Consider the following 26,002-nt stretch of genomic DNA (forward strand, 5'->3'; position numbering starts at 1 on the left):
GGCTTAGAGAATTTATGTAAATTTCCTAAATTTGCATGATTAGTAAATGGCAGGGAATTCAAATCCACGTGGTCTTATTCCAGAAATTGTGCTCTTCATGGCCACAGTGTGCTAGGGATTGGTAATCAAAGCCGGGATCCGCAGGGCATGCTAGGTGGTGGCGTTCTTCCCCACCGACACTGGCCTCCCTTCCTTTCACCTCAGCTCTCTTCTCATTTTCTCCTTTGTTGCCTTAAAAAATTGGCCCCAGTTAAAGAAATCTCATGAGCCTCACACAAACACTATGTACAGAATCAACCTGGAATATTAGAGAAGATTAGCCATGCCTACGTGCGAAATGACAGGCAGATGTACAAAGTGTTCCACATTTTTACAAATAGAAATAATTACCCAATTAAAGTAAAGCACCTAAGATTAGCGCATTCAAAGGAAGAGTCAGATATCATTTCTCATTTATCAGGTTGGGAAAAGTTAAATGTCTGATAATACCAAGTGGTTGCAAGAGTGTTGGTGGAAGTTCAAATCAATGTTATTTTCTGAAGAACAATTTAATACATTTCTTAGGATTTTAAATAGACCTGTATTTGTCCCAGCAATTGCACTGCCAGAAATTTAGCCTGCAGATATACTTATGAAACCATATTAATGTGTATCTTCCAGAATGTTCGTTAGATCTTTATTTGTAATAGCAAAACAGGAGAAATAGCAAAAATGCTCTGTATTAAGGAACGTTTCTATCACTATGGCAATGGTACATACGTAGTCTTTAAAAAGAATTAGGTGAGTGGGTGCAGATATGAAAGAAAAAAAAAAGATCCTTAAGATCTTTCTCATGAAAATGAGCAAGACATACCATATACATACCAACACATGGATATAAAAACTTGTCAGGGTGGGGTCTGGCGGTGGGTAGGTGGCACAGAACATACCAGAGAACCCTGACAGTACTTACAGCAGCAAGGGAGTTGATGGTGGTGTGGGAAGTGGTGTACTAAAACCTTTCATTTTGTACCTGGTCATGCTGATCATATTGCTTTCTTGGTGCAGATATTTCTATTATTTTATTTAAAAGAATTAAAAAAACACAATAAAAAATGACTACAGCAACCTGAACTATGGCAGACCGCTATTGCCAACACCAAAACTGTTGTTTTCATCGTTTTCCTGGTACCTAGCGTGGGCAGGCCAGGCCAGGCCAGACTAGGTCTCACACAACTGTGCCGTAATGGCCTTGATTTGGTTGTATGCATACCCCTCGTAGAGGCAGTGCCTCTGACTTCTCAGAGGAACCGAGCAGGCCCCTGTCAGCTGGAGAACAACCCTGGCCTTTACTGGCCTTCATCTGGGAAGGATAGCAAAGGGAAAGGAAGATGAATCAAGGATTCTTTTTTTTTTTTAATTTTTTTTTTCAACGTTTATTTATTTTTGGGACAGAGAGAGACAGAGCATGAACGGGGGAGGGGCAGAGAGAGAGGGAGACACAGAAGCGGAAACTGGCTCCAGGCTCCGAGCCATCAGCCCAGAGCCTGACGGGGGGCTCGAACTCACGGACCGCGAGATCGTGACCTGGCTGAAGTCGGACGCTTAACCGGTTGCGCCACCCAGGCGCCCGTGAATCAAGGATTCTTAACGATCAGTGCTCTGAATGTGAAAAAGAGGACTGAACAGATTAATGACCCACTTCATTTCACGTAAGGGCTTTATAGGCAGATAGATTAAACCACTGTTATACAATAGTAAGGTAAGCACAGGCTACAGTTTAATGCATCTGCTTTCAAGCTCCAAGCCAAAGACCTGATGTCACTGAAAAACAAAGCATAAAATATCCCAGCAAAGCATGGTTCTAAAACATCAATGTGTCCATCTCAGTCACTAAGATGTTATTATTTTCAATTCCAGTGCCTCAAAGTATACTTTCCAAGTAATTAGATTTTCTCCTCTGTCAATCATGATTCATCTTTCTTTTAATACTTCGGTTATTTTCACTGTTTGTACTAAAATAAAATCTTTGGATAGGTCATTGAAAGTCTACTTTCAGAAAGAAAGCCAGTCTGATTATGACTGTGATAGCTATATGAACCCCTTACAAATAAAGGGCTGCTCTTTTGATATTAACTTGTAAGTCTTCATCAATTAAGGAAATGGAACAGTACAAATTTTATTTCTTAGCTTCTTGATTGGATTTGATTTTTTAAATAATGAAGCATTCAAAATGTTCTGGAAAGCAAGATCTTCATGTACAGTGACAAAAAAACACATTAGTTTAAAGGGCATCACTTGGTTTATACTATTTTGTGCATTCGGAGAGCAAATGCTGGCTGAACAAGCAGGCTAATTATTCCAAAGAAAGACCGATCCGAAGTACATTGTTGCTGCTGTCCCTCAAGTTCCAAAGCAGTAATTTTGCTCCTCTGCTTTCTGTACTAGAAAATAAAAATGTGAATATTCTGACCCCACTCTGAATTCTATGTTTCACCTACTTGATTCGGATTCCTTCTTGATGTATCCTTTCTTACATTCTGATCATTTTTTTTTCCCTGAAGTAGTTTCTGGAATTTCTCAAACCCAATCTAAATACTTTATAGCTTCATCAATAGAATTAGGTGAATAGAAGCTGTGTACAGAAAAGTAGTGCAGATTTCAAAATGGAAAACTTGAGAAATTATAGCAATGAAAAGCTCAAAAAATAAGCACTCCAAGGTTGGCTTTAAATGAAAACACATATGAGGCAGAGTGGCTCCATAGGTGACATGCAAGGAAGATTACATTTGGCCCAGTTTGTACTGTAACACGACCACAGAAATGGAATTATTAATAGTTAAAAGAACACCTACCCAATTCTTTAGTTGTCATTTCTGAAGAACAAGAAAGGGTCAGATTTGTGATTCATAGTGACATTTAGAGGATTTCCTCTCATTTCCTCGGCTCTTGAACCCAGTAGCTGTAATCAAGTCATTCCTTCTATTTTCTCTCTAGACACCACACTCACCAAACCTCAAAGGCCATACACACATGCTTTCAGCTCTGGTTCCCCCTTTCTCATCCTGTCCTCACACATGAGAAGACAAGTGTCCAGAAATGGGTTTGGCAGAGGCAGAGGTCATAAAGTGAGGGGAAGAAGCAGAGCGGTAAGGGTAGACTGCGAACCTTCCGGACAATGTCATTTCCCTTTGTTGCCTGTCAGCTGACATTGTGAGGCAGACATATTCAAAACGAAAATCACAAGACAGAGTTGTAAGTCAGTTCCACTAAGAGTACACATTTACTCGTGTCTCTGAAGCTGTGCTGAATAGGGTTTAGAGTTTAGATTAGAACTGGTGACTTTGAACAATGCTATGCCGTATCTTAAAGCTGTAAATGTGATTTCTTTCATCATCAATAATGATCTTTTACAAAATTCTAGTCATTAAAAATGTCATGTGGTGCAATGAAATCCTTATAAGACTTAGAGATGGAAGTTTTGGGTTCAAATGCCAATTCTAACCCTTTTTACACGTATAAATGAGGACAGCACATTTCTTTGTATGACTGATATGAGAAATAAATCTGAGGATATATGAGAAAGTATTGGCTTTATGACAGGCAGTAAATGGTAACAAAATAATTCACATTGGCTTGATAATGGCTTTGATGTATTTGCGAGTTTTCAATAATGTTGAAATAGGTTTCAGCTAAATATAAGAATGCTTTTAAACAGATTTTAATGAAATATTCTATTTGACTATCCAAACTCATTGCGTTCTTCAAATGCAATTTTTAGTTTTTATGTATGCACAAGCAAATACCTTGAGAGAATCTCTCATTCATAAGGATGAAATTCACAGAATGACTATTAATTTTCAAGGGGTCTGGTTAAATGGAATCTCTCCTGCCAAACTACCATCCACATAACATTTTGCAATGAACCTGATTACCATGATATTTGTCTTATTATGAACTACTACTTTGATGGATCCTTATCACTTCTGGTTTTCTTCTTTAAACAAAAATGAAGGAATATCCTCTTTAGGATTTCCTTGTAAAAAAAAAAATCCATGTCACTTTCATTTGTCACAAATGTGCTTTATGTTTTCTTGTGAAGGCACCTTCTAAGCTAGAGAGCAGATTAATAATGTTTGCAGCATTTTTGTGTGCGGTTCTGAAGCAGAAAGGGATCGGCATGAGGTCATGTAAAATATCTTGATTTTGACCTTCCTGGTAATGAGAGATTTCTGCTACCTTGGGTATTCATCCACTTATTCATTTATCAAGCATTTGTTAGAATCATTAAGTGTCACTGTGTCACCTTCTTAACTATGGAAGAAGCTCAGTGTTTTTATCCAGCTATGCGTAAAAGCATAGGCTTTGGAGCCACACTAATTGTGGGCTAAAGTGTTGGTCCCACTGTACAAATGTGGTATAATTCAAATTGCTGGTGTTTATTCAAATCAAATGATTTTGTTTTATATATGAGAGGTGGCCAGCCTTACTAAATTACATAATATATGATCGTGTTACACAATTTTTAAATTTTATTATATTACATGATATATTTTCTTCTATGAACATTTTAAGAACATTGGAGGTACAATTTTCCTCAAATCACTTCACTCTTAGTTTTTCCACCCACCTATACAGTCCTTTGTCTTCTTAATACTGAGATTTCCAAAAAGTCTGCCCTCTAGGTCAACCTCACAACCCAGGGCAGGAAGCTGAGGCCTTGCAGAAGGATGGGCAGCTGCATAAGGAAGAAAGCTGGGCAAAAGTGAGACCCTGCTTCCTGTCCCTGGCCTCCTGTCACTGACTTGATGAGGTTGCTATGCCAGTCTTCCCACATTTTGTACTTCTATCCCTCCTTCATGATGTTATTCCTATGTTTCCTTTTCCCCAGATGCTGTCACAACTTTGAGATATGTCCGATCTCTGATTGCCTATTTTGCCCAGACATGTATATTAGAGTTCCCGTTCATGGGAACCTCTGAGGTCACTTAATGGGTGGGTCTACAGGGAAGCATATTACTGAGAAACCTTGCCCTTAACTGAAAGGGCCAAATGAGGTCTTGTTCATCATGGGCACAATGCTTGAAAGGCCCTCAGTAAATTTCAGGTGCAACTGAATATGCCCTTCCTCCCACTAGAGAAAGGGCCATAATAGGAAATCTGAGGAGAGGAGGGAAGGGGTCCTTGTGTGGATATCCAGGATATCCAGGATATCCAAATCCTGGATATCCAAAGACTTAAGATACCAAAATAGAGGCAAATCCTCTCTTCAGCCAGTGTAACAAGAAACCAAAATGACCAGACATTAAAACACACTTATGGTACCTCTAGGACAAGCTCTGAAGCCCGACTGTGAGCCTGCTCATTTTGTTTTGGCCAGCAAGGTATTCTAGAAGAAATTGAATTAGAATACCTTCAAGTAAGGCAAGTACTGTCTGGTCCAACAATTCCTACTTGTCCATATCTGCCACTACTTTGTCCCTTTACATTTGAACTTCTACACCAAGTCCAACCTGATTTTGTTATCTTGATTTTCTCTATTCACACTCCCAAGGAGGAACTACAGCTCTGTATGAAAACTCAGCAATTTCTATGGGAAAAGGTTGTTTTGTTCTTCAGACTATGGGAGACTAGGGGATCCAGGCTCAATTTCATCGATTCAATCCAAGAATTGTTTTTTTTTTTTTGTCAATGGAACAGATTTTGTCTTTCATATGCCTATCTTTAGAAAGGCTGATTTTGGCAAATGATAGTATGTGAATTCAAAGGCGGTACATGTTTAGTAATGAAAGAATGCTTTGGACAAAATTTAACTCCTGCATCATACTTTGGTTTAACAGCACTACAGCATTTCTGTTTATTCTTTTTTTTTTTTTTTTCTAATCTAAAATAACATTGTAGAATCTTACCAGGTTAGTAATTACAACTGTATTACATTCATGAAGGGAGAACTTTTTCTGATATACTTGTCTGGATGGAAAGCCCAAGTGTTAGGAGGATCAGAGCATAGAAGAAAAATATTGATTAATTTGATAAAAGTTCATGTTTGGGATAATTTTGTTACTGTTCTTTGTGCTGGACAGTACTATGTGTCATGCAATTCACCGAATCAATATGTCTGCGTTTGGGAATAGATCTTTTTATTTCATATGAGTGTCATCCAGTTTATAGAAATGTTATCTATTCACTCATAAGTGATTGATGTCACTTATTTGTATGAATACAAAAATTAAGGATAAATTAAGAAGTAAATAATATTGAAAACTTACTCTATGTAAGATAAGGTACATAATTGTAAAATATTAGTATTCTCAACCTTGTAACATGCCATCCTTGACTTCATTCCTTGCCTTATACACATTCCATGAGAACTTAACTGGCTATTTTATTGACAAAATCTCTTGTCAATCTGCAAAGTAGTGTTAATTCACCTGCTGTTATTAATTCATCTTCTAACTCTTCTCGATCATCAATATGTCCCAAGTTCCATATCCATCAAGGAAATGATTTTTACCTCCATAGACATTCAATCAGTGTAGACTGGTTTCCAATTTCAACTGTGTACAAGGGCAAATTTACTTTTAACAAATGTATATTCAAAAATTTAAAAGCAAAACAAATTGCTCCTGGCAAGTTCAGACTCCCTCCAGGCAAGGGCAGCATGAAAATGGCAGGGAGAAGCACTAAGTCATTTGTGACTAAAGCACGGACTAACCGGATTGTACCAAATTGAACCAAGTAAGAAATTAGAAATACAGAGGGTATACTGGCCTCCCCATTTTTATTCCTTCTCACTCCAGGCACCAGAGAAAGGGAAATGACTAAATCTCGATTTTAATAGCTGCTGTCAAGAGTTTTGCTCTGTAGGGCCTATTTCAGCAGTTCCTGGTGGTAATATATGGCATTTCTCTGATTAACAGCCATTTTATAACTTGTGTAATTGGCCACAAATCAGGGGAATGTCATAATGTAGCAAGAAAACATTCCCATCTCCGTCAGAGCCTTGGCTTGGATTTTTGGAGAAATTATTACAGGAGTAGTTTGTGGGTTTTCATTACTTTAAATAATGTACTACCTGAAGTACAAAAAAAGACATTTAAACTAATGAACATTTCTGTCTCCTAGCCCTTTCTACTATGCCTGTCTTTAGACTTCTTTTTTGTTTTTAGGAAAAAAAAATACTCTAAAGATTGAATTATTTCTTCATTTTTATAACACCAGTATTTTTAGGAAAACAGAGGGAAGGGCAGGGTTGGGAGTGAGGTGCGGTGACTCAGGCATTCATCTCAGGAGTAAAATTTAAAGGGGCACTTTAATCAAATGAAAAATATTTTGACGTAATATTTTAAAAATTAAAACTAATTCAAAGAAGATCTATGATACACAAAATATTAAACTTTGAAATCAAAAAGGATCTGACCCCCCACTTGCATGACCTAACCTCACTCACTTCACCTTAATCCTAGCTCTGAGCAAAGGTATTGGATGGGAAAGAGTGGCCACAAAGTAATGAGGTCAATTCAACTTGTCCAAAAGGAAAATAGGTTTGGATTCTATTGTTACTCTTCAGGTTAGGATAAGAGCAAGTCCTACATAGAACTACACAGAACTATGTTTATAGAGGTTTCTTTCACCTGTGACACACGGTCCAAATTATACAGTATCAGGTATAATGCAGGCAGGAGTTGTAATTTCCTACTGGCCTCTATTAGAGACAATGGACAATTAGTTTAAAGCATGACAAATGTAAATGCTTATAAAACCTCTTTTGTTTCGAAGGTTAGTAAGGACGAGTACCATTCTTCTTAAACATTTTTTTTCGAATATATGTTTATTTCCTGATTTGAGCTAGTCACGGTGATATTATACACCAGAAATGCAAAGTTAAGAAGAAGAGAGCGTGTCTGTCCTCAAGAAGATGGGATATAAGTACAAGGTTGCTGTGGGCTGACAAGTCTATAATAAAGGTAGGCAGTGAGAAGGGGCATGTAGTTCAGATGGAGTGTCTAGTTGCCTGGAAATGATGACATTTGAGCTTAATTTTGAAGCTCTGGTGGAAGGTAATTAAATGAAAAAGAACGAAAGGTGGTGAAGCATTCCAAAGAGAAGGATCGATATTCTGAAATATGGAGGCTTGGAATGGTAGTATATTTTGGAAGGACTGTGAGTATTTCAGTAAGGTTGGGGACATACATGCAAGCCAGAAAATGGTAAGGAATGAGATGGCAGAGAGAAACGGGAGGCAACTGAAATTAAAAAAAAAAAAAAAACAGGAGATATTTGAATGAAATAATAAATATAATAGCTTACCTAGAGAGCAGCTATATTGAGTAATACATTTTTAATGCAAAGCCCATAATATACTGAAGTAGATATTTTATGTACTTTGACGACTGAATTAGGAATAAAACACAAGAAAAATGTACTTAAAAAGCATAAAAATTTTCAGGAAATGTGACCACTATCAAATTGAAAGTTTCATAAGGACATTCATATGATGTCTAATTCATTGTTTTGTGACTATTATTTCTGAAGCCAAAACAAGTGGGATTTAGTACTCTTAAACACTTGTTATGCTTTAATTTAAAAGTCACTACTCTGGGGCGTCTGGGTAGCTCAGTCAGTTAAGCGTCTGGCTCTTGATCTCAGCTCAGGTCTTGATCTCATAGTCATGAGATCGAGTCCCATGTGGGGCTCTGTGCTGAGTGTGGAGCCTGCTTGGAATTTTCTATCTTTCTCTCTCCCTCCCTCCCTCTCCCTCTGCCCCTCTCTTGCTCACACACTCTTTCTTTCCTTTCTCTCTCTCTAAAAAATGATAAATTAATTTTTAAAAAGTTACTATACTTTAGATATAGGCAATATGATGTTATGTAAATTAGGTTAAAAATTATGAAATATTGCCCAGTGCAAAATGAGATATGATGTCAAAATACTGAAAAGCTGCATTAAATCCAGATAATAAAAATAATCATAAAAATCATGGGGAAATAATTTCACTTTTCCAATAGTGTGACAAAATATCCTACCAATTAGAAATATAATTATTTCTTGGGTTGGCTCTTGGGTTGGCTCAGTGGGTTAAGCGGCTAACTCTTGATTTTGGTTCAGGTCGTGATCTCATGGTTTTTGAGGTAGAACCTGGCATTGTGCTCTGTGCTGACAGCATAGAGCCTGTTTGGGATTCTCTCTCCCTCTCTCTCTCTGTGTCCCCTCCCCCCACTCACACGTGTGTGCGTGTGCTCTCTCTCTCTCTCTCTCGGAATAAACATTAAAAAAAACAAACTACAATTAATCTGAAAATAATAATAAAGAGAGGTCATACCAACCTTTGACATCGTTTGCTAACTTCTTGGCTTCATTAAGAACCCCAAAGCTTTTCTGAAGAGAACCTTTGGCACCTTCCTTTAATGAACCCTGAGGACCTGTTGCCTGTGGACAGAGAAAGAGTGTCACATATCAACAACCACAGAATTATGGAGTAGACATATCTGGCTGACAGCAGTATACAGATTTACTTCCAGGGAGTCCTTCTGGGCTACAGAATGATAAATTAGCACATATTGGTGATTAAAGTCAGGAGGCTATCTATTGGGAGAGGAGAAGAAGAGCTAGAACAGAACCCTCAGGAATCCTAACATGTGAGGGGCAGGTTCAGAAAGTGGAGCGGGCAAGGTACCTGGGATACCAGAGCGAAAAGAGAAACCAGGAGAGCATGATACTATGGAAGTCAAGAGATGCAGAGGTGGCTCAAAGCATGATGGTTGGCAGTGTTGCAAGGATATAATTGGTCAGAATTAAATGCTATACAATAGTTGAGCAGATGAATAACTGAACACATCTATTGACTTAATCCCTAATCACATTTTACTTGAGTTGTGTGGTAAGGGGGGGGGCAGTTCTTATCTCCTTCAAATGAGGAAGAACACCACTCCCTTTAAAAACACATCTCCAAGTTTGACAGCAAAACAAAGTCTTCTAAATAACAATCTCTGAGCTAAAATCATCTCCTAGCAAAGATGTATTTGTTGAGGCTTGACTTAAAAGAGATGACAAAAAGATAGCAGCATGATATGGGAAAAGGATCATTTAACCTAATGTCTAGTTATCTGTCTTAATAGTGTTTGTTCCTTAGCAATCATCACATAATACACATATATCATCACAGAATACATTTATACCAAGAGATAAATCAAATAGGATCTTATGTGTAAAGTTTAAATTGGAAAAGTATTTCAGGAAGCAGAAGAGCTAGAGAATGCTAAATATACTTACTGTTGAAGTTATAAAGCTAATTCAGGTTATCCCAGACCTAACACTCTTAAAAGATACCTGCAAGTGCCTCAGTAACGTGTTTTTGTTTGTTTGTTTTTAAATCAGTCACATTATTTGAGCATTAAACTAGGAAAGATCACAGAACTTGATACTGTCGTGGTAAAATTTACTTTCAGGTATTCTCCTAACAAACTTTAATTTAATCTAAATGAATCAGTCAGAGAAAGAGAAATGCCATTATGATTTCATTCATATGTGGAATTTAAAAAACAGAACAGATGAACATAGGGAAAGGAAAAAAGAAGAGAGGGCGGCAAACCATAAGAAACTCTTAACTACGGAGAACAAATTGAGGGTTGATGGAGGGAGGTTAGCAGGGGATGGGCTAAATGGACAATGGGTATTAAGGAGAGCACTTCATTGTGATGAATCACTAAATTCTACTCCTGAAAATAATATTACACTATTATGTTAACTAAAATGTAAATAAAAACTGGAGGGGCACCTGGGTAGCTCAGTTGGTTGAGTATTTGACTCTTAATTTTGTCTCAGGTCATGATTTCAGGGTTGTGGGATCAAGCTCGGTATTGGGGCTCAGTGTGGAGCTTGCTTAAGATTCTCTCTTTCTCTCCCTCTACCCTTCTCCCCTGCTAGCACTCTCTCTCTCTCTAAAATAAAAAAAAAATGTATAAAAAATTTAAAAACCCAAACTTGAAACACTGATAAAAATAACAATAAAAAAAATAATCTGTTCACAGAACAGGTATCTACAAAAGGACATATTGGATACATCTATATAAATAAAAAGGGAAATGGCGCACATATATCTAGCACTTGCATAAAGAGATTTCTGATAACCCCAGAAAATTATTCTATGGAAAATGGACAGTCTCTTCAACTGAGAACACAGAAATTCTTAGGCCTATAATTTCTCTTGGGAATTACATACAGTAACATCATATAGTTTCATTTATTAAAAAAAAAATAAAAAAGGTAAGTGCATCAACATAAGTGGCACAAATCCAGTATACTTTACTCAAAAAAAAATAAGCCTTAGTTCTTTACTAAGGTCCTATATTTGTTCCAAACTTACATTCCATTCTTACTCCCTTGGTTACAGGTTTTCTGGATCAAAACAGATCAGAGAAAGGAAATTACAAAAAAAAGAAGGATGAAGATTCTCTAAATAGGCACATGAAAACAGCAGAAGTGACAGCTGACAATCTGTCTGACAATAGGAAGGAGAAGTTATCAAGTAGAGAAAAAAATGTAAGGCTCCGAAGTCCAAATCAATTTGGATAGGGATAAAGTAGGTTTCAGTAGCTGCCCGTGTAATTGTAGTAAAATAACTAATGTTGATAATGATGATCCTGAGTCATCCAGATCATATGGGTCACTCATAGCACTAGACAAAAATAGACCAAGAGAGAAAGGAAGGAAGGAAAGAAGGAAACAGCTTTCCCTGCAGCCTTGAGATGTGAATGTCTTTCTACAAGAATATAATCTGGCAAGCATTTAACAACCAAAATTTTAAAGCTAATCTTGGATATGCAAAGTGAGGCATGGGGGTAAAGGAAGGAGAGAAAGTTGATTTGCTGCACATAAGAAAATTAATGAAATGAGGTAAGAGAAAAGAGGGGAAGAATCAGGCAACATGGAAAGAGGCTAAAGTTTGAGCTGTGAGGGACGATGGATAGTGGTGACCAGTCTTCATTTTTTTCTACCCTTTTACAGATTTCAACAGTTTTATTAAGGGATAAACTTCACATATTTAAAATTTACAGTTTGATAAGTTTTGGCATATATACACCCATGAAACCATCAGGACAATCAAGGTAGAGAAACCATCCATTTCCTCTTGATTTCTCCCTTGCACCCCTCCTTGACTTCCTCTCAACTCTACACAAACAGTGCTTCTCCTTTCCATCACTGTTCGTTTGCATTTAATAAAATATTACATAAGTGGACTCATCTAGCTTGTTCTTTTTTGTTTGGCTTCTTTCACTCAGCATAATTATTTCAACATTTGTCCATGCTGTGTATCAATATGTGATCCTTTTAAAAATTAAATGGATATGCCCTAATCTATTCATTCACCTCTTGTTGGACATTTGGGCTATCTCCAACATTGGCCATTCTAAATTGAGTTTCTAGGAGCATTTGTGTACAAGTCTTTACATGAACATATGCCTTCATTTCTCCTGGAATGAATACCTAGAAGTGGAGTAGTTAGATGATATGGCGGTATGTTTCAGTTTTTGAGAAACTACTACCCTGTTTTCCAAATTATTCGTGCTACTTTAAATTCCCACCAGCAGAGTTAAATTTATCTACATCCTTGCTAATAATACTTGATGTAGTCAGTCATTGTAAGTTTTAGACATGCTATGTATGTGTATATCATTTTGGTTTTAATTTGCATTTTCCTTGTGACTAATAATGTTGAACACCTTTTAATATACTTATTCCATCTGTTTAAATCTTTTGCCCATTTTTTTTATTGGGTTACTTGTTGTTACTGAGTTTTGAAAGATATCAATGCATAGTTTGAATACAAATCCTTTATCAGATAATATAATTTGCAAATATATATTCCCTTAGTTTGTATCTTAACACATGCTTAGATTTGAATTGTAATAATTTCGTCAAGAATTTTTACATCTGTATTTATAACAGATATATATATATATATATAATATTTGGTAATGTCTTTGTCTCATTTGTACTAGAGTGATACTGGCCTCATGGAATGAGGCGGGACATCATTTATTCTCTTCAATTCTCTGAAGAATTTATTACTTCTTCCTTAAATGCTTCATGGAATTCACTAGTGAAGTCATTTGGAGCTGAATTGTGTGTGTGTGTGTGTGTGTGTGTGTGTGTGTGTGTGTGTGTGTGTGTAAGGTTTTTAAGTACAAATTCTATTCTTTAATGGACTTTCAAGTTATTTATTTGTAAATGAATTTTGGTGGTTTGTAATTTTCATGGAATCTGTCCATTTCATTCAAACTGTTGGATTTCTGGCATAAAGTTGTGTATTACTGTCTGAAAAAGTTTTAATGACTTTACCTCTTTATTCTTGATATCAGATACTGATTTTTTTTCTGATCAGTCTGATTATCAACGTATTTATCTTCCACTGAACCCTGGTACCTTTGGCCAGCAACACGACTGCAACCTGACTGAAGTCCATCTGTTGATAGACTTCCCTGCTACTAATTTCTTATCTTCTTGCATTAATGAATATGACCTTCCTTTTGCTCCAAAGCATCTTGTCTTTCCTTCTTTTCAGGAAGCCAATGATTTCTTCCTGGGTTTTCTATCAACCACTCCTTGCTCAGGGAAGGAAAAGAAAGGCAAGGAGGCAGGACATTTTGATGTGTGGAGAGCTGGAAAAGTATTTCATTTGCAAAGGCCTGGAGAGTTTATGAAGAGCAGTATGAAGAAGTAAAGCTGTTAGGTTAGGGTCCATTTCTGGAAAGCTTGAATATCAGGCTAAAAACACTGAGCAATAAGCAATGTAGAGTCATTGAAAGTTTCTGAGTAGAGTGTATGGTCAGAGCCTTAGTCCCAGAAGGTGAACTGGGAAGGTTTGTGGGAGAAAAAAGAGACACCGGTTGGCTATGATAGTATAGGCTAGAGAAAAGGGAATTGTAACCTCAGGCAAGGGCAGTGGAAATGAGAGTTTGGGTTCAAGGGATGTGGAGGAATAAGATAGGTTTCAGTGTTTCAAGAAGCACTCCAGGGGCGCCTGGGTGGCTCAGTCGGTTGGGCGGCCGACTTCGGCTCAGGTCAAGATCTCGCGGTCCGTGAGTTCGAGCCCCGCGTCGGGCTCTGTGCTGACTGCTCAGAGCCTGGAGCCTGTTTCGGATTCTGTGCCTCCCTCTCTCTGGCCCTCCCCCGTTCATGCTCTGTCTCTCTCTGTCTCAAAAATAAATAAACGTTAAAAAAAAAAAAAGAAGCACTCCAAAATATTAAAGTAGAGGACTGATGGCATACAACTGTCAGTTATAAACAGTATATCAACCACCCAGGTTTAAGAGACAGGCCTTCCATATGATAACAGAATGAAAAATACTAACATGTTATGGATGAACGGAATTGTTTCAACTCATTGGAATTTGAAGAGTTCCTTTTCCAACATTGCTTAGTAAGTCACCAAAGCACATCGACAATATCAGGACAGGTGATGAAGCAGCATTTTCCAAGCTAATTATACTTCATACATATTCATAAGCATTGCGTCTGAGTTTCTGAGCTGTGTCTACGGCATATGTGAAGTATAAATGAGGTTCTTAGAGTTGCACGATATGTGTTTCTTGCTTTTTAGAAACTGTATTTTTATAAATAAGTTCTTTCTCTGTGTGTGCATATATATATTATATAAAATGTTTATTATAATATACACAACAAAATATGTGTAGGTTGCTGTATGTTTTTATTAATAAGTATTTATAGAAAACATGAGCTAATTTAAGAGATTATTAGAGAAGGAAAGATGCAGGGAAAAAAGAAACAATAATGTCTACAAAGATTTTACAAAGGATTTTGCACTTAATTGGCTTTTGATACATGTTAGTTTTCTTCTTCCTATTATCTGTTAAACATTCATAGTGACTCTTGATGAAGTATCATGTCACTGATTAATAGATGAAGGAACTGATTTACCAAAAGAAAGTTTTTAGCTGTCTCAAACACCTGAATAAGCTCTGTTTATTCAAATATGGAGAGACTGCCTTGCTTACTGGAACTGTAGTGGAGAACAAACAAAAAATCCCTTATAAAGAAAGTGATTCTTACCATAATGGAGCATGGAAATATCACAATGTTTTGTTGTCAGAAGAGGCTCTGTTAGGAGAAGAAGATGTGAGTATGGGACCTGAAGTTAAGCTTATCAGGATGGTATACCTGCATCCCAGTGATGTATTATTTCAAAGGCAAATTTGAAAGTTATTGTTTATATTACCTTCTATGTTATACTTTTATTATTTTTCTAAATGGTTCTCAAATAATTTTATTTCTCTCTCTCTCTCTCTCTCTCTCTCTGAATTCATTGAAAGAGTTGGCTCTAAAACAGATGTAGGATATTTCTTTTTGTTTTTATTTGTTAGAGAAAGTAGTAATTTAAAATTCATCAGCCTGGTTTGTGAATTATTCCATTGTTTTGTACACAATAATTTATTTTAGAAGCTAAGTCTTGCATATTTCCAAAGGGGATAATGGGCAAAGATATTACATAACCTAGATGATTTTAAGTTTAAAATCTTTTTAATAAAGAAAACTGTTCGGAATGTGCAGGGATACATGTAAATGCTGATGATTAGCTGTAATGTATTCATACGAAGTACATTTCAGGAGAAACTTATATTCAGGTATCTTAGACTGTTGTTAAAAATTGGGGAGAAATTTTTTACTATGGTAAAATCATTCTCAGAAGGAATGGTGGAATCTAAACCTATATACATTGTGAAAGATACAATTTTTGAGAATGTTGAAAAAATGTGCATGTGATGTTAATTAAATATAATTATCCATTGCAAAAATTCTCAATAAGATACTAGCAAATCGAATTCAACAGCATATAAAAAGAATTATTCGCCATGATCAAGTGGGATTCATTCCTGGGATGCAGGGCTGGTTCAACATTCGCAAATCAATCAACGTGATACATCACATTGATACAAGAAAAGATAAGAACCATATGATCCTGTCAATCGATGCAGAAAAGGCCTTTGACAAAATCCAGCACCCTTTCTTAATAAAAACCCTTGAGAAAGTCGGGATAGAAGGAACATACTTAAACATCATAAAAGCCATTTATGAAAAGCCCACAGCTAACATCATCCTCAACGGGGAAAAACTGAGAGCTTTTTCCCTGATATCAGGAACATGACAGGGATGTCCACTCTCACCGCTGTTGTTTAACACAGTGTTGGAAGTTCTAGCATCAGCAATCAGACAACAAAAGGAAATCAAAGGCATCAAAATTGGCAAAGATGAAGTCAAGCTTTCACTTTTTGTAGATGACGTGATACTATATATGGAAAATCCGATAGACTCCACCAAAAGTCTGCTAGAACTGATACATGAATTCAGCAAAGTTGCAGGATACAAAATCAATGTACAGAAATCAGTTGCATTCTTATACACTAACAATGAAGCAACAGAAAGACAAATAAAGAAAATGATCCCATTCACAATTGCACCAAGAAGCATAAAATACCTAGGAATAAATCTAACCAAAGATGTAAAAGATCTGTATGCTGAAAACTACAGAAAGCTTATGAAGGTAATTGAAGAAGATATAAAGAAATGGAAAGACATTCCCTGCTCATTGATTGGAAGAATAAATATTGTCAAAATGTCAATACTACCCAAAGCTATCTACACATTCAATGCAATCCCAATCAAAATTGCACCAGCATTCTTCTCAAAACTAGAACAAGCAATTCTAAAATTCATATGGAACCACAAAAGGCCCCGAATAGCCAAAGTAATTTTGAAGAAGAAGACCAAAGCAAGAGGCATCACAATCCCAGACTTTAGCATCTACTACAAAGCTGTCATCATCAAGACAGCATGGTATTGGCACAAAAACAGACACATAGACCAAGGGAATAGAATAGAAACCCCAGAACTAGACCCACAAACATATAGCCAACTAATCTTTGACAAAGCAGGAAAGAACATCCAATGGAAAAAAGACAGTCTCTTTAACAAATGGTGCTGGGATAACTGGACAGCAACATGCAGAAGGTTGAAACTAGACCACTTTCTGACACCATTCACAAAAATAAACTCAAAATGGATAAAGGACCTAAATGTGAGACAGGAAACCATCAAAACCCTAGAGGAGAAAGCAAGAAAAGACCTCTCTGACCTCAGCCGTAGCAATCTCTTACTCGACACATCCCCAAAGGCAAGGGAATTAAAAGCAAAAATGAACTACTGGGACCTTATGAAGATAAAAAGCTTCTGCACAGCAAAGGAAACAACCAACAAAACTAAAAGGCAACCAACGGAATGGGAAAAGATATTTGCAAATGACATATCAGACAAAGGGCTAGTATCCAAAATCTATAAAGAGCTCACCAAACTCCACACCCGAAAAACAAATAACCCAGTGAAGAAATGGGCAGAAAACATGAATAGACACTTCTCTAAAGAAGACATCCGGATGGCCAACAGGCATATGAAAAGATGCTCAACGTCGCTCCTCATCAGGGAAATACAAATCAAAACCACACTCAGATATCACCTCACGCCAGTCAGAGTGGCTAAAATGAACACATCAGGAGACTATAGATGCTGGCGAGGATGTGGAGAAATGGGAACCCTCTTGCACTGTTGGTGGGAATGCAAATTGGTGCAGCCACCCTGGAAAACAGTGTGGAGGTTCCTCAGAAAATTAAAAATAGACCTACCCTATGACCCAGCAGTAGCACTGCTAGGAATTTACCCAAGGGATAGAGGAGTACTGATGCATAGGGGCACTTGTACCCCAATGTTTATAGCAGCACTCTCAACAATAGCCAAATTGTGGAAAGAGCCTAAATATCCATCAACTGATGAATGGAGAAAGAAATTGTGGTTTATATACACAATGAGTACTACATGGCAATGAGAAAGAACAAAATATGGCCCTTTGTAGCAACGTGGATGGAAATGGAGAGTGTGATGCTAAGTGAAATAAGCCATACAGAGAAAGACAGATACCATATGTTTTCACTCTTATGTGGATCCTGAGAAACTTAACAGAAACCCATGGTGGGGAGGGGAAGAAAAAAAAAAGAGGTTAGAGTGGGAGAGAGCCAAAGCATAAGAGACTCTTAAAAACTGAGAACAAACTGAGGGTTGATGGGGGGTGGGAGGGAGGGGAGGGTGGGTGATGGGTATTGAGGAGGGCACCTTTTGGGATGAGCACTGGGTGTTGTATGGAAACCAATGTGACAATAAATTTCATATATTGAAAAAAAAAAGATAAATATAATTATCCATTAAGCTACAAAACAGTTATGTGAAATCACCCATTCCCAGAAAAGCTACTTGCATAGGAAAAGGTATAGACAGATAAACAACATTATAAAAGTTTTATATTTTCTCCCCCTTGCTTGTCTGTATTTTCTACTTTTCTATAACAGATATGAACTGCTTTTGTAATAATTAAAAATATCATAGACAATTTTAAAATAAGGAAATCACTATGTGCTGATTTTAAAAGTGTTTTAATATAACGTATATTCTAAAAAATACTACAGGATATTAAAACAAAATAGTAAATAAAAAGTGAGCATGAAAACCCAGAGAGATGGCCTCAGTCAGAAATCTGTTGAAAGGCTGTAGATTCTGGCCTTGCACACTGCCCTGAAATGGGACGAGGGATTAGATGAATCTCTGTGGAAGACCGAAAGCAAGTGAGCATACGCAGGAGACCTGGATGCAACCGGAATCCTCCACAGTGCACATTTAGAATTTGCGACCGTCAACTTTCAGCTTGATGAGAACACCAAGAAGGACAATCAAGAGAGGATTTAAAGCACATAGCTAAGTGAGAATAGGTTTTCACCAATTACAGCATGACGGCCACTGCTCCAGCACCTATGGGTGGCACTAGCTTGCTGCAGTGAGGCAGGAACTGCACAAGCTGTTGAAGTCAGGATCAGCACAAACTACAGGGAATCTTGATTTTGAGTCAAGGCAATGGAGCAGTGTCTATGGGGTTGGAGAACATTCTCAGAGGGCATAAGATTTTTTTGTCCAATTAATGTAAAGTCAAACCCAGCATGGTAATTTCACCTCTTGACTATTACACTTATATTTTGAAATCCTAAATAGTTCTGAGAGTACAGCTGCGTTGAATGAAATTAGTTCTCACCTATGTTGCATTTTACCATCACCCCAAAGAGTTGCTATGTTTCGGACTGATGACATAAACCCTTTGGTTTTTAGCATTCATACCCTGAATTTTTAAACATGTTTAATGCTAGATCATAAAATCACACTTTGCTTCTTTGTTTCCACTAGAGTTTTTTCACATTATTGACTCAAATGAACATATCACATGCAGAGAAAATCACTACAATCAGGGTGGCTTAATAAACACTATTTTTACATACAGATTCAAATTTTTCTAGGTGGCTTAGTCACTCACTGACTTTTTCATGTTTGCTATTGTGTGAATCACTTAGTTCTTAGATAAGTTGCTGAATTGCTGATGGAGGAAAAAGATGCTCACCAGTTTTATTGGCAGATTTAATTGTCATATCAATTATGGATTTATACCATGTTCTCAATATTACACTGCTATAAAATTTAAATTCCAATGATTATAGATATTAATAAGAAGTCAAAACTACTGTTTGACTTCTAAAGCAGTGGTTGACAGAATAAAATACAAGTTTTATGTGAGTTAAAATGTACAACTTGACTAACACCATATTTTATTGAGCCTTTTGAATGCAATATGTACTCTGCTAATATTTGCATGGTCCTTTATGTAGGAAATAAAAACTCAAAAATGACCTTGCAAGTATTCTTTATGTATTTTGGTTCATCCAATTATACAAAGCAAATACTAAATAGGACAGACTGAAGAGAAGATATGACCATACTTCTAAACAAACACTCATTAGAAATGCCTTAATGTTTAATCACACTATTGCAAGATTCACGTTGTTTAACTTTATGGTTCATAGACCAATAGCAATGATGTCAAAAGAATCTTGCTATTATAAGGACTCAAAAACCAATAAATAAGAAGAAATTATTAGGAATATTAATATTAAAGGAAGGAATAATAATAGGAAAGAAAAGAAAACTATTAATAATAGAGGAAAAGAATAAACTAGGAAAAAGTTGAAAAGTATTATTTTTATTAGCAGGACAAATGAAAACATATAATTATTGTTGGTTTGAGGACTGGTTAGAATTCTGATTATGTCTGATTACCCTTTGTGATGTTTTTCATAATGCTATTTACACATTAAGTACATTAAATATATAGTTACAGTTTTTAAAAATTTGAAGTGAAAAATTTAAATGTGGACATGCTTAATACCACACACTTAATAAATAATTCATGAGCACCTCTTGTAAGTATTATAACTAGGCCAATGAAGAGTAAGAAATGATCTCACGCAGTTGGAGATCAAATATGAAATCAGTTAAAAAGATTTGGGCTCTAGGGACTATATTTACCATATGAGTCAAGTCAAGGGATGAATCAGAATAGACTACACAACACACTTAATTTGAAAGCAGATCTTCTAATCCCCAAATTCTGTCTTGCTATCTACTTTCTCCAACGAAATTTAGAAATTCCAGTATACCACTAGAACCTAATTCTGACACATTAAAAAGAAAATCCCACATGACATCTACATTGAAACAGATATTCAGACACTATCTCAAACTAAATAGGGAAAGAAAGTAATTTTATTTTTCCTTTCAAATTGCCTTCCTCTTCAACTTTCCTGTATCTTGTAGCAATATAACTATCTTGTCAACTGTGGAAATCTGAAGCACCCTGGCCATTCTAGATTTCTGGCATTAGTGTTTGGAGATGGGAGGGGGCTATCTACATTTAGCGATCAGCTCTTGTACATCAGGCATTGCCTATATGAAAATCATGGCACACTGTGTGAGAAAGAGTGAAATATTCAGGGGGTCCATTGTGGTGATCCATGTTTCTGTCCACTAGGGGTCTATTATCAGCTTACATTTTAATTCTGGGGATATCGTCTTCTGGAAAAAGTAGGAAGAAAACAAAACACCACAGTCACCAAACAGTGAAAGGGCATGCCCCTCCTCCCCCCTCACTGTGCACAGCAGGGAGAAAGCAGAGAGACTCAGCATTTTCTAAAGCCCAGGGATCGTGGGGCTGTGCAGTCTATATCTGACCCAAAGGTTTGCTCAAAGGGGCACTGAAACTGGCCACCTTACTGCTCACCACACCGTGTGCCCGGTGCATCTCACCCAGTGATACACCTTTTTCTGACTCATCCAACCACTCCATGGGTTAGTGGGGACCCTTGAACATACCTTTCCCATGAGGAAGTAAAATATAGGAAGAAAGCAAAAGACTCCTCTGGATTACCTAATTTAAAATCTGAATCTTGAGCAAAAAAACACTGTTTTCAGGAAACAGTACCAAGAGACTAAATAAAATGGAGTAACTGTGCAGGGAAGATGGTAGGAATTAAGATGATATGAAGAAAAGGAGGTAAGAGAAAGTGTGTTACTTCAGCAGAGGAATCTTCACTTTAGCAGGGCCAATGTGCTTCCCTAACCACATCAGCAGGGGTCTTCAGATACTTCCTCCCCCTCAATCCACTACAGTTACTGTACCCTCACCTTGCTCAGGAGGGTATAAGCCAGGTTGGGGGCCCACAGAATCTGAAGAAGGCCAGGTCTCAGAAACAACAGGTGAGGGTAAAGGAGGAGAATCAGTCATGAGAATAGGAATAGATAATTCCCTGCAAGTCCTTTTGCAGAGTGGAGTGCCCCTCACCCCTTCACGGTTGCGCAGAGCAAACAGCAACCAGACATCAAGTGCCCCCAGGGTTCCCCCACTGAAAACAATCCAAGAAGGTCTTTTTTAATGTTTATGTAGTTTTTAGAGGGAGAGAGACAGAGTGCAAACAAGGGAGGGGCAGAGAGAGAGGAAGATACAGAATCTGAAGCAGGTTCCAGACTCCAAGTTGTCAGCACAGAGCCCAAAGCGGGGCTCGAAACCACAACTGTGAGATTATGATCTGAGCCAAAGTCAGACACTTTACTGACTGAGCCACCTAGGCGCCCCTTTGTTTTTTTAAAGGTTGTTTGTTTGTTTATTTTGAGAGATAGGGAGCTTGAGCAAGGGAGGGAGAGAGAGAGAGTGGGAGAGGATCCCAAGCAGGCTCTGCACTGACAGCAGGGTTCGATCCAGGAAACATGAGATTACCGGAGCCGAAATCAAGAGTCAGATGCTTAAATGACTGAGCTACCCAAGTGCCCGCCAATCTGAGGGGGTCTTTTAAGGAAATGCTTCTAATTAATCAAAGTTATAGTTATAGACAAAATATAAATGTTATTAGCAGGACGATATGGAAGTTAAAACGGTAGAAGTTAGAAGGAGGACAGGGAGAAACAGAACTAAAGAAAGGATGAGGGCACAAAGATCTGTATTTTACAGAGTGGGGGGTCCATCATTGATGGAACAAGAAATAAAGCTCTAAGTTTAAAAAGTTTAAGTTTAAAAAGAAAACACTAAAGGATCTAGACACAGTAAGGTACGCACATTGGGAGATATGGGGGAAGGAGATGTGATGTGATACAATCTAAGTGAACTTCAGGCCATTTATCACGGCAGTAAGTAAACAGATCATAACCTAAAGTGATGAGTCACCTGATAGCATGATCATAATATTATCAAGAGATATTTAAGGAGAAGAAATGGTTGGAAGATTTAGCAATGATTGTACCTGGGGGTGTGAGTTTAAAGGTGAGAAAAGTTAGGTCAGGGGACTGTTGCTTGAAATTACCTGCTTCTCTTTTCAATTTAAAAGCAAATAAAATATGCATGCATCATGAATTTTAAAAGAAAGAAATTTAGGGCCTCTTATTGGTGTGAAGGATGGGGACGGCTGCTTCATTTTCAGGAGACTTAAGAACCACTTTCCTTATATTTTTCAGGGCAGATATTCCTCAGAACTGATTTTCAATTTCCTCTTACTTTCATTTCAGTTAAAACACTTATAATTTAAGTATATTGATAAGAACAGAAATTAATATAGATACCTGTACTCCCATCAACCATATTTGACTACTATTAACTTTTTATTGTATTTGTCTAGATCTCTAAATATATATATATTTGGATTTGGTTTGATAATATTTTAAGTTTTACATCTCTATTTATGATTGACCTATAGTTTTTCTTTCCTTATAAAAACTTTTAAAATATTTTTTATTTTGAGAGAGAGAGAGAGAGAGAGAGAAAGAAAGAATGAATGAATGAGCAGATGAGGGGCAGAGATAAAGGGAGACACAGAATCCAAAGCAGGCTCCAGGCTCTGAGCTGTCAGCACAGATCTCGACACCGGGCCCCAAATCATGAACCACTAGATCATGACCTGAGCAAAAGTCAGATGCTTAACTGACTGAGCCATCCAGGTGCCCCTGGTTTTTCTTTTAATACTGTCTTGCACAATGTTCTGCCATCAAGACCATACCAGCCTCATAAAATAAGCCAGGGACTCTGTCATTGTTTTTCTAGTCTTTAAAATGTTTTGGATATTGAGTCCTTGAAATTTTGGTAGACATTATCATTTTGTTATAGGTAGACTATTAATTACTGACTCAACTCATTTAATGACTAGATTTCTACTCAGGTTTACTATTTCTTTTTAGTAAATTTAGATTTATTGTCCACTTCAGCAAACACTCAAATTTATTTGAATAATGTTGCTCATGTACTCAAGTACATCCATATTTATTAAATCTATACTATCTCTAGAGTCATTTCCCCGTCTTCATTCCTAATCCTGTCTATAGGTGTCAGTTCTGCTTAATTATTCTTGTTTTGCCTGTTTATTGCAAGAATCAGCTTTCCATTTTGTCAATCCTAATATTTTTTCTAGGTCACTAATTTCTGCTTTTCTTTTTATTCCTTTATATATTATTTTTAATTTCTTGAACAGAAACTTTAGATAATTCGTTTCAGTTCTTGTTTTTTCCTAGTATCTGCATTTCAAACTTCACTTGCCACTTTAGTGACACTTTATTTGTACTTCACAAATTTTGATGTGTAGAAGTTTTATTTCCATTTAGCTATTAAATATTTCATAGTTGTAATTTCAAACTCCATTTTTCTTTGACCCATGAATTACTTTGAAGTGTGGTTTTTTCTTTAAAACATTTTTGGGGAGCAATCTTTCTGCATAATTTCTTAATTTTATTGCACCATGATCAGAGAATACAATCTAGGTGCTGCTGGCTCAGTAGGCTTTGCTTGGGGCGCCTGGGTGGCTCAGTCGGTTAAGCGTCCGACTTCGGCTCAGGTCATGATCTCGCAGTTCGTTAGTTTGAGCCCTGCGTCGGGCTCTGTGCGGACAGCTCGGTGCCTGGAGCCTGTTTCAGATTCTGTGTCTCCGTCTCTCTCTGCCCCTCCCCCACTCACCCTCTGTCTCTCTCTCTCCTTCAAAACTAAATAAACATTAAAAAATAAAAAAAAAAAGGATTTGCTTATACTTGTTTTGTGATCTAGTTCATGGTCTTTTTTTTTTTTTTTAAGGTTCATGTATGCTTTATATAACGGGGCACATAGAATTAATTATCTAATTGATGTAGAGTTCTATAAGACCACTAAATCAAGCTTGTTTATTGTACTTTTCAAATCTCCTTCATCCTTACATCTCCTTGCTTGACCTATGAAGTTTTAAGAGAGAAATGGTAAAACTTCCCACTATTATTGTGGATATGTTGATTTCCTCATTCTGACTTTTGCCTTTATTCATTCTTACTCTTTGGGTTCAAAAATTTTTATTCTTCCCGCTAACTTGATTCTTATATTGAGAGGTTTTTCTTTATCTCTCATAACTTTTTTAAAATGTAAAGCCTATTTTGATTGTTTATTAATATTAGTACACCAGCTTTATGATTAGAGTTACCCTGGTGTATATTTTTTGCATTCCTTCTTTTTCATTCTTCTGTACCCTAAGAGTTAATGTTATTTTGTGTATGTCATATACAGATGGCTGTGTTTGTTAAACGCTTTGAATCCAATATAATATTGTCATAAAACTAGTAATTTTAACCTATATTTATTATGAAGATAACTTGAAACTGAGACATTTAATGCTCATCAAAAATTCTATGTGCCCATTTTTCCTAGCCTCTCTTATAGTTCGATTGAGGCATGTGACTATTCCTGATCAATAGAGCAGATATCGTCCAGGCCAAGGGAGGGAAGAGTAGGCATGTCTCTTTTGTCTCTCTCCCTGCCAGGACAACCTTGGAGGCTATGTAGTATGGTGTGGCTACAAGATGGAGTAGGGTGTTCTGAAACACATTGAGTATGATATGAGAAATCAATTTAGATTGCGATGTAAGCAACTGAATTTTCAGGGGTTATTTTTTGAGGTAGTTAGTAATAATTACCCTGGCCTATATGTATCTTGATTTAATTCTATCACATTTTATGCTTTATATTTACCATTTATTTTTGCTTGTTTTTTTTTTTTTTTGCCTTTTATAGAATTGATTGAAAATTTTGCTCTCCACATTTTTTTTTCTCTTCATTTATTTGGAAAGTATAGCTGTTTGTTATGGTTAAATTTATGTGTCAATTTGGCTAGGCTACGGTATCCAGTTTTTGGTCAGTCTACACCTTGCTGTGAAAGTCTCTCTTAGATGTAATTAACATTTAAATCAGTAGACTTTGAGTAAGGCAGAATACTCTCTATAAAAGGTAGGTAAACCTCATCTAATCAGTTAATTGTCTTAAAAGAAAAGACTGGCATCCCTCAAAAATAAAGAATTCTGCCTCCAGACTATCTCTGGACTTGAGACTACATCAACTCTTCTCTGAGTCCCCATCCTGCTGGCTTGTCTTGAAGAATTCAGACTTGACAGTCCCTCTCAAGACAAATTTCTTTCTTTCTTTCTTCCTTTCTTCCTTTCTTTCTTCCTTCCTTCCTTCCTTCCTTCCTTCCTTCCTTCCTTCCTTCCTTTCCTTCCTTCCTTCCATCTATCCATCCATCCATCCATCCAT

General features: G+C 36.9%; 1 protein-coding gene across 1 annotated transcript in view; it reads right to left on the reverse strand.

Annotated features, from left to right (window-relative positions):
* The window catches only part of LAMA2 (laminin subunit alpha 2), a 475,613-nt gene that overhangs the window by 88,073 nt on the left and 361,538 nt on the right, over positions 1 to 26,002 (reverse strand). Inside the window, exon 41 of the mRNA XM_047102999.1 lies at positions 9,306 to 9,408. Within this exon, the coding sequence (XP_046958955.1) occupies positions 9,306 to 9,408 (103 nt within the window). The remainder of the gene's footprint in view (positions 1 to 9,305; positions 9,409 to 26,002) is intronic.

This window comes from Lynx rufus, unplaced genomic scaffold (assembly GCF_022079265.1).
Source record: "Lynx rufus isolate CCGP_SWC_20201006 ecotype Redwood Valley unplaced genomic scaffold, mLynRuf1.p SCAF_6, whole genome shotgun sequence".
Lineage (NCBI taxonomy): Eukaryota > Metazoa > Chordata > Mammalia > Carnivora > Felidae > Lynx > Lynx rufus.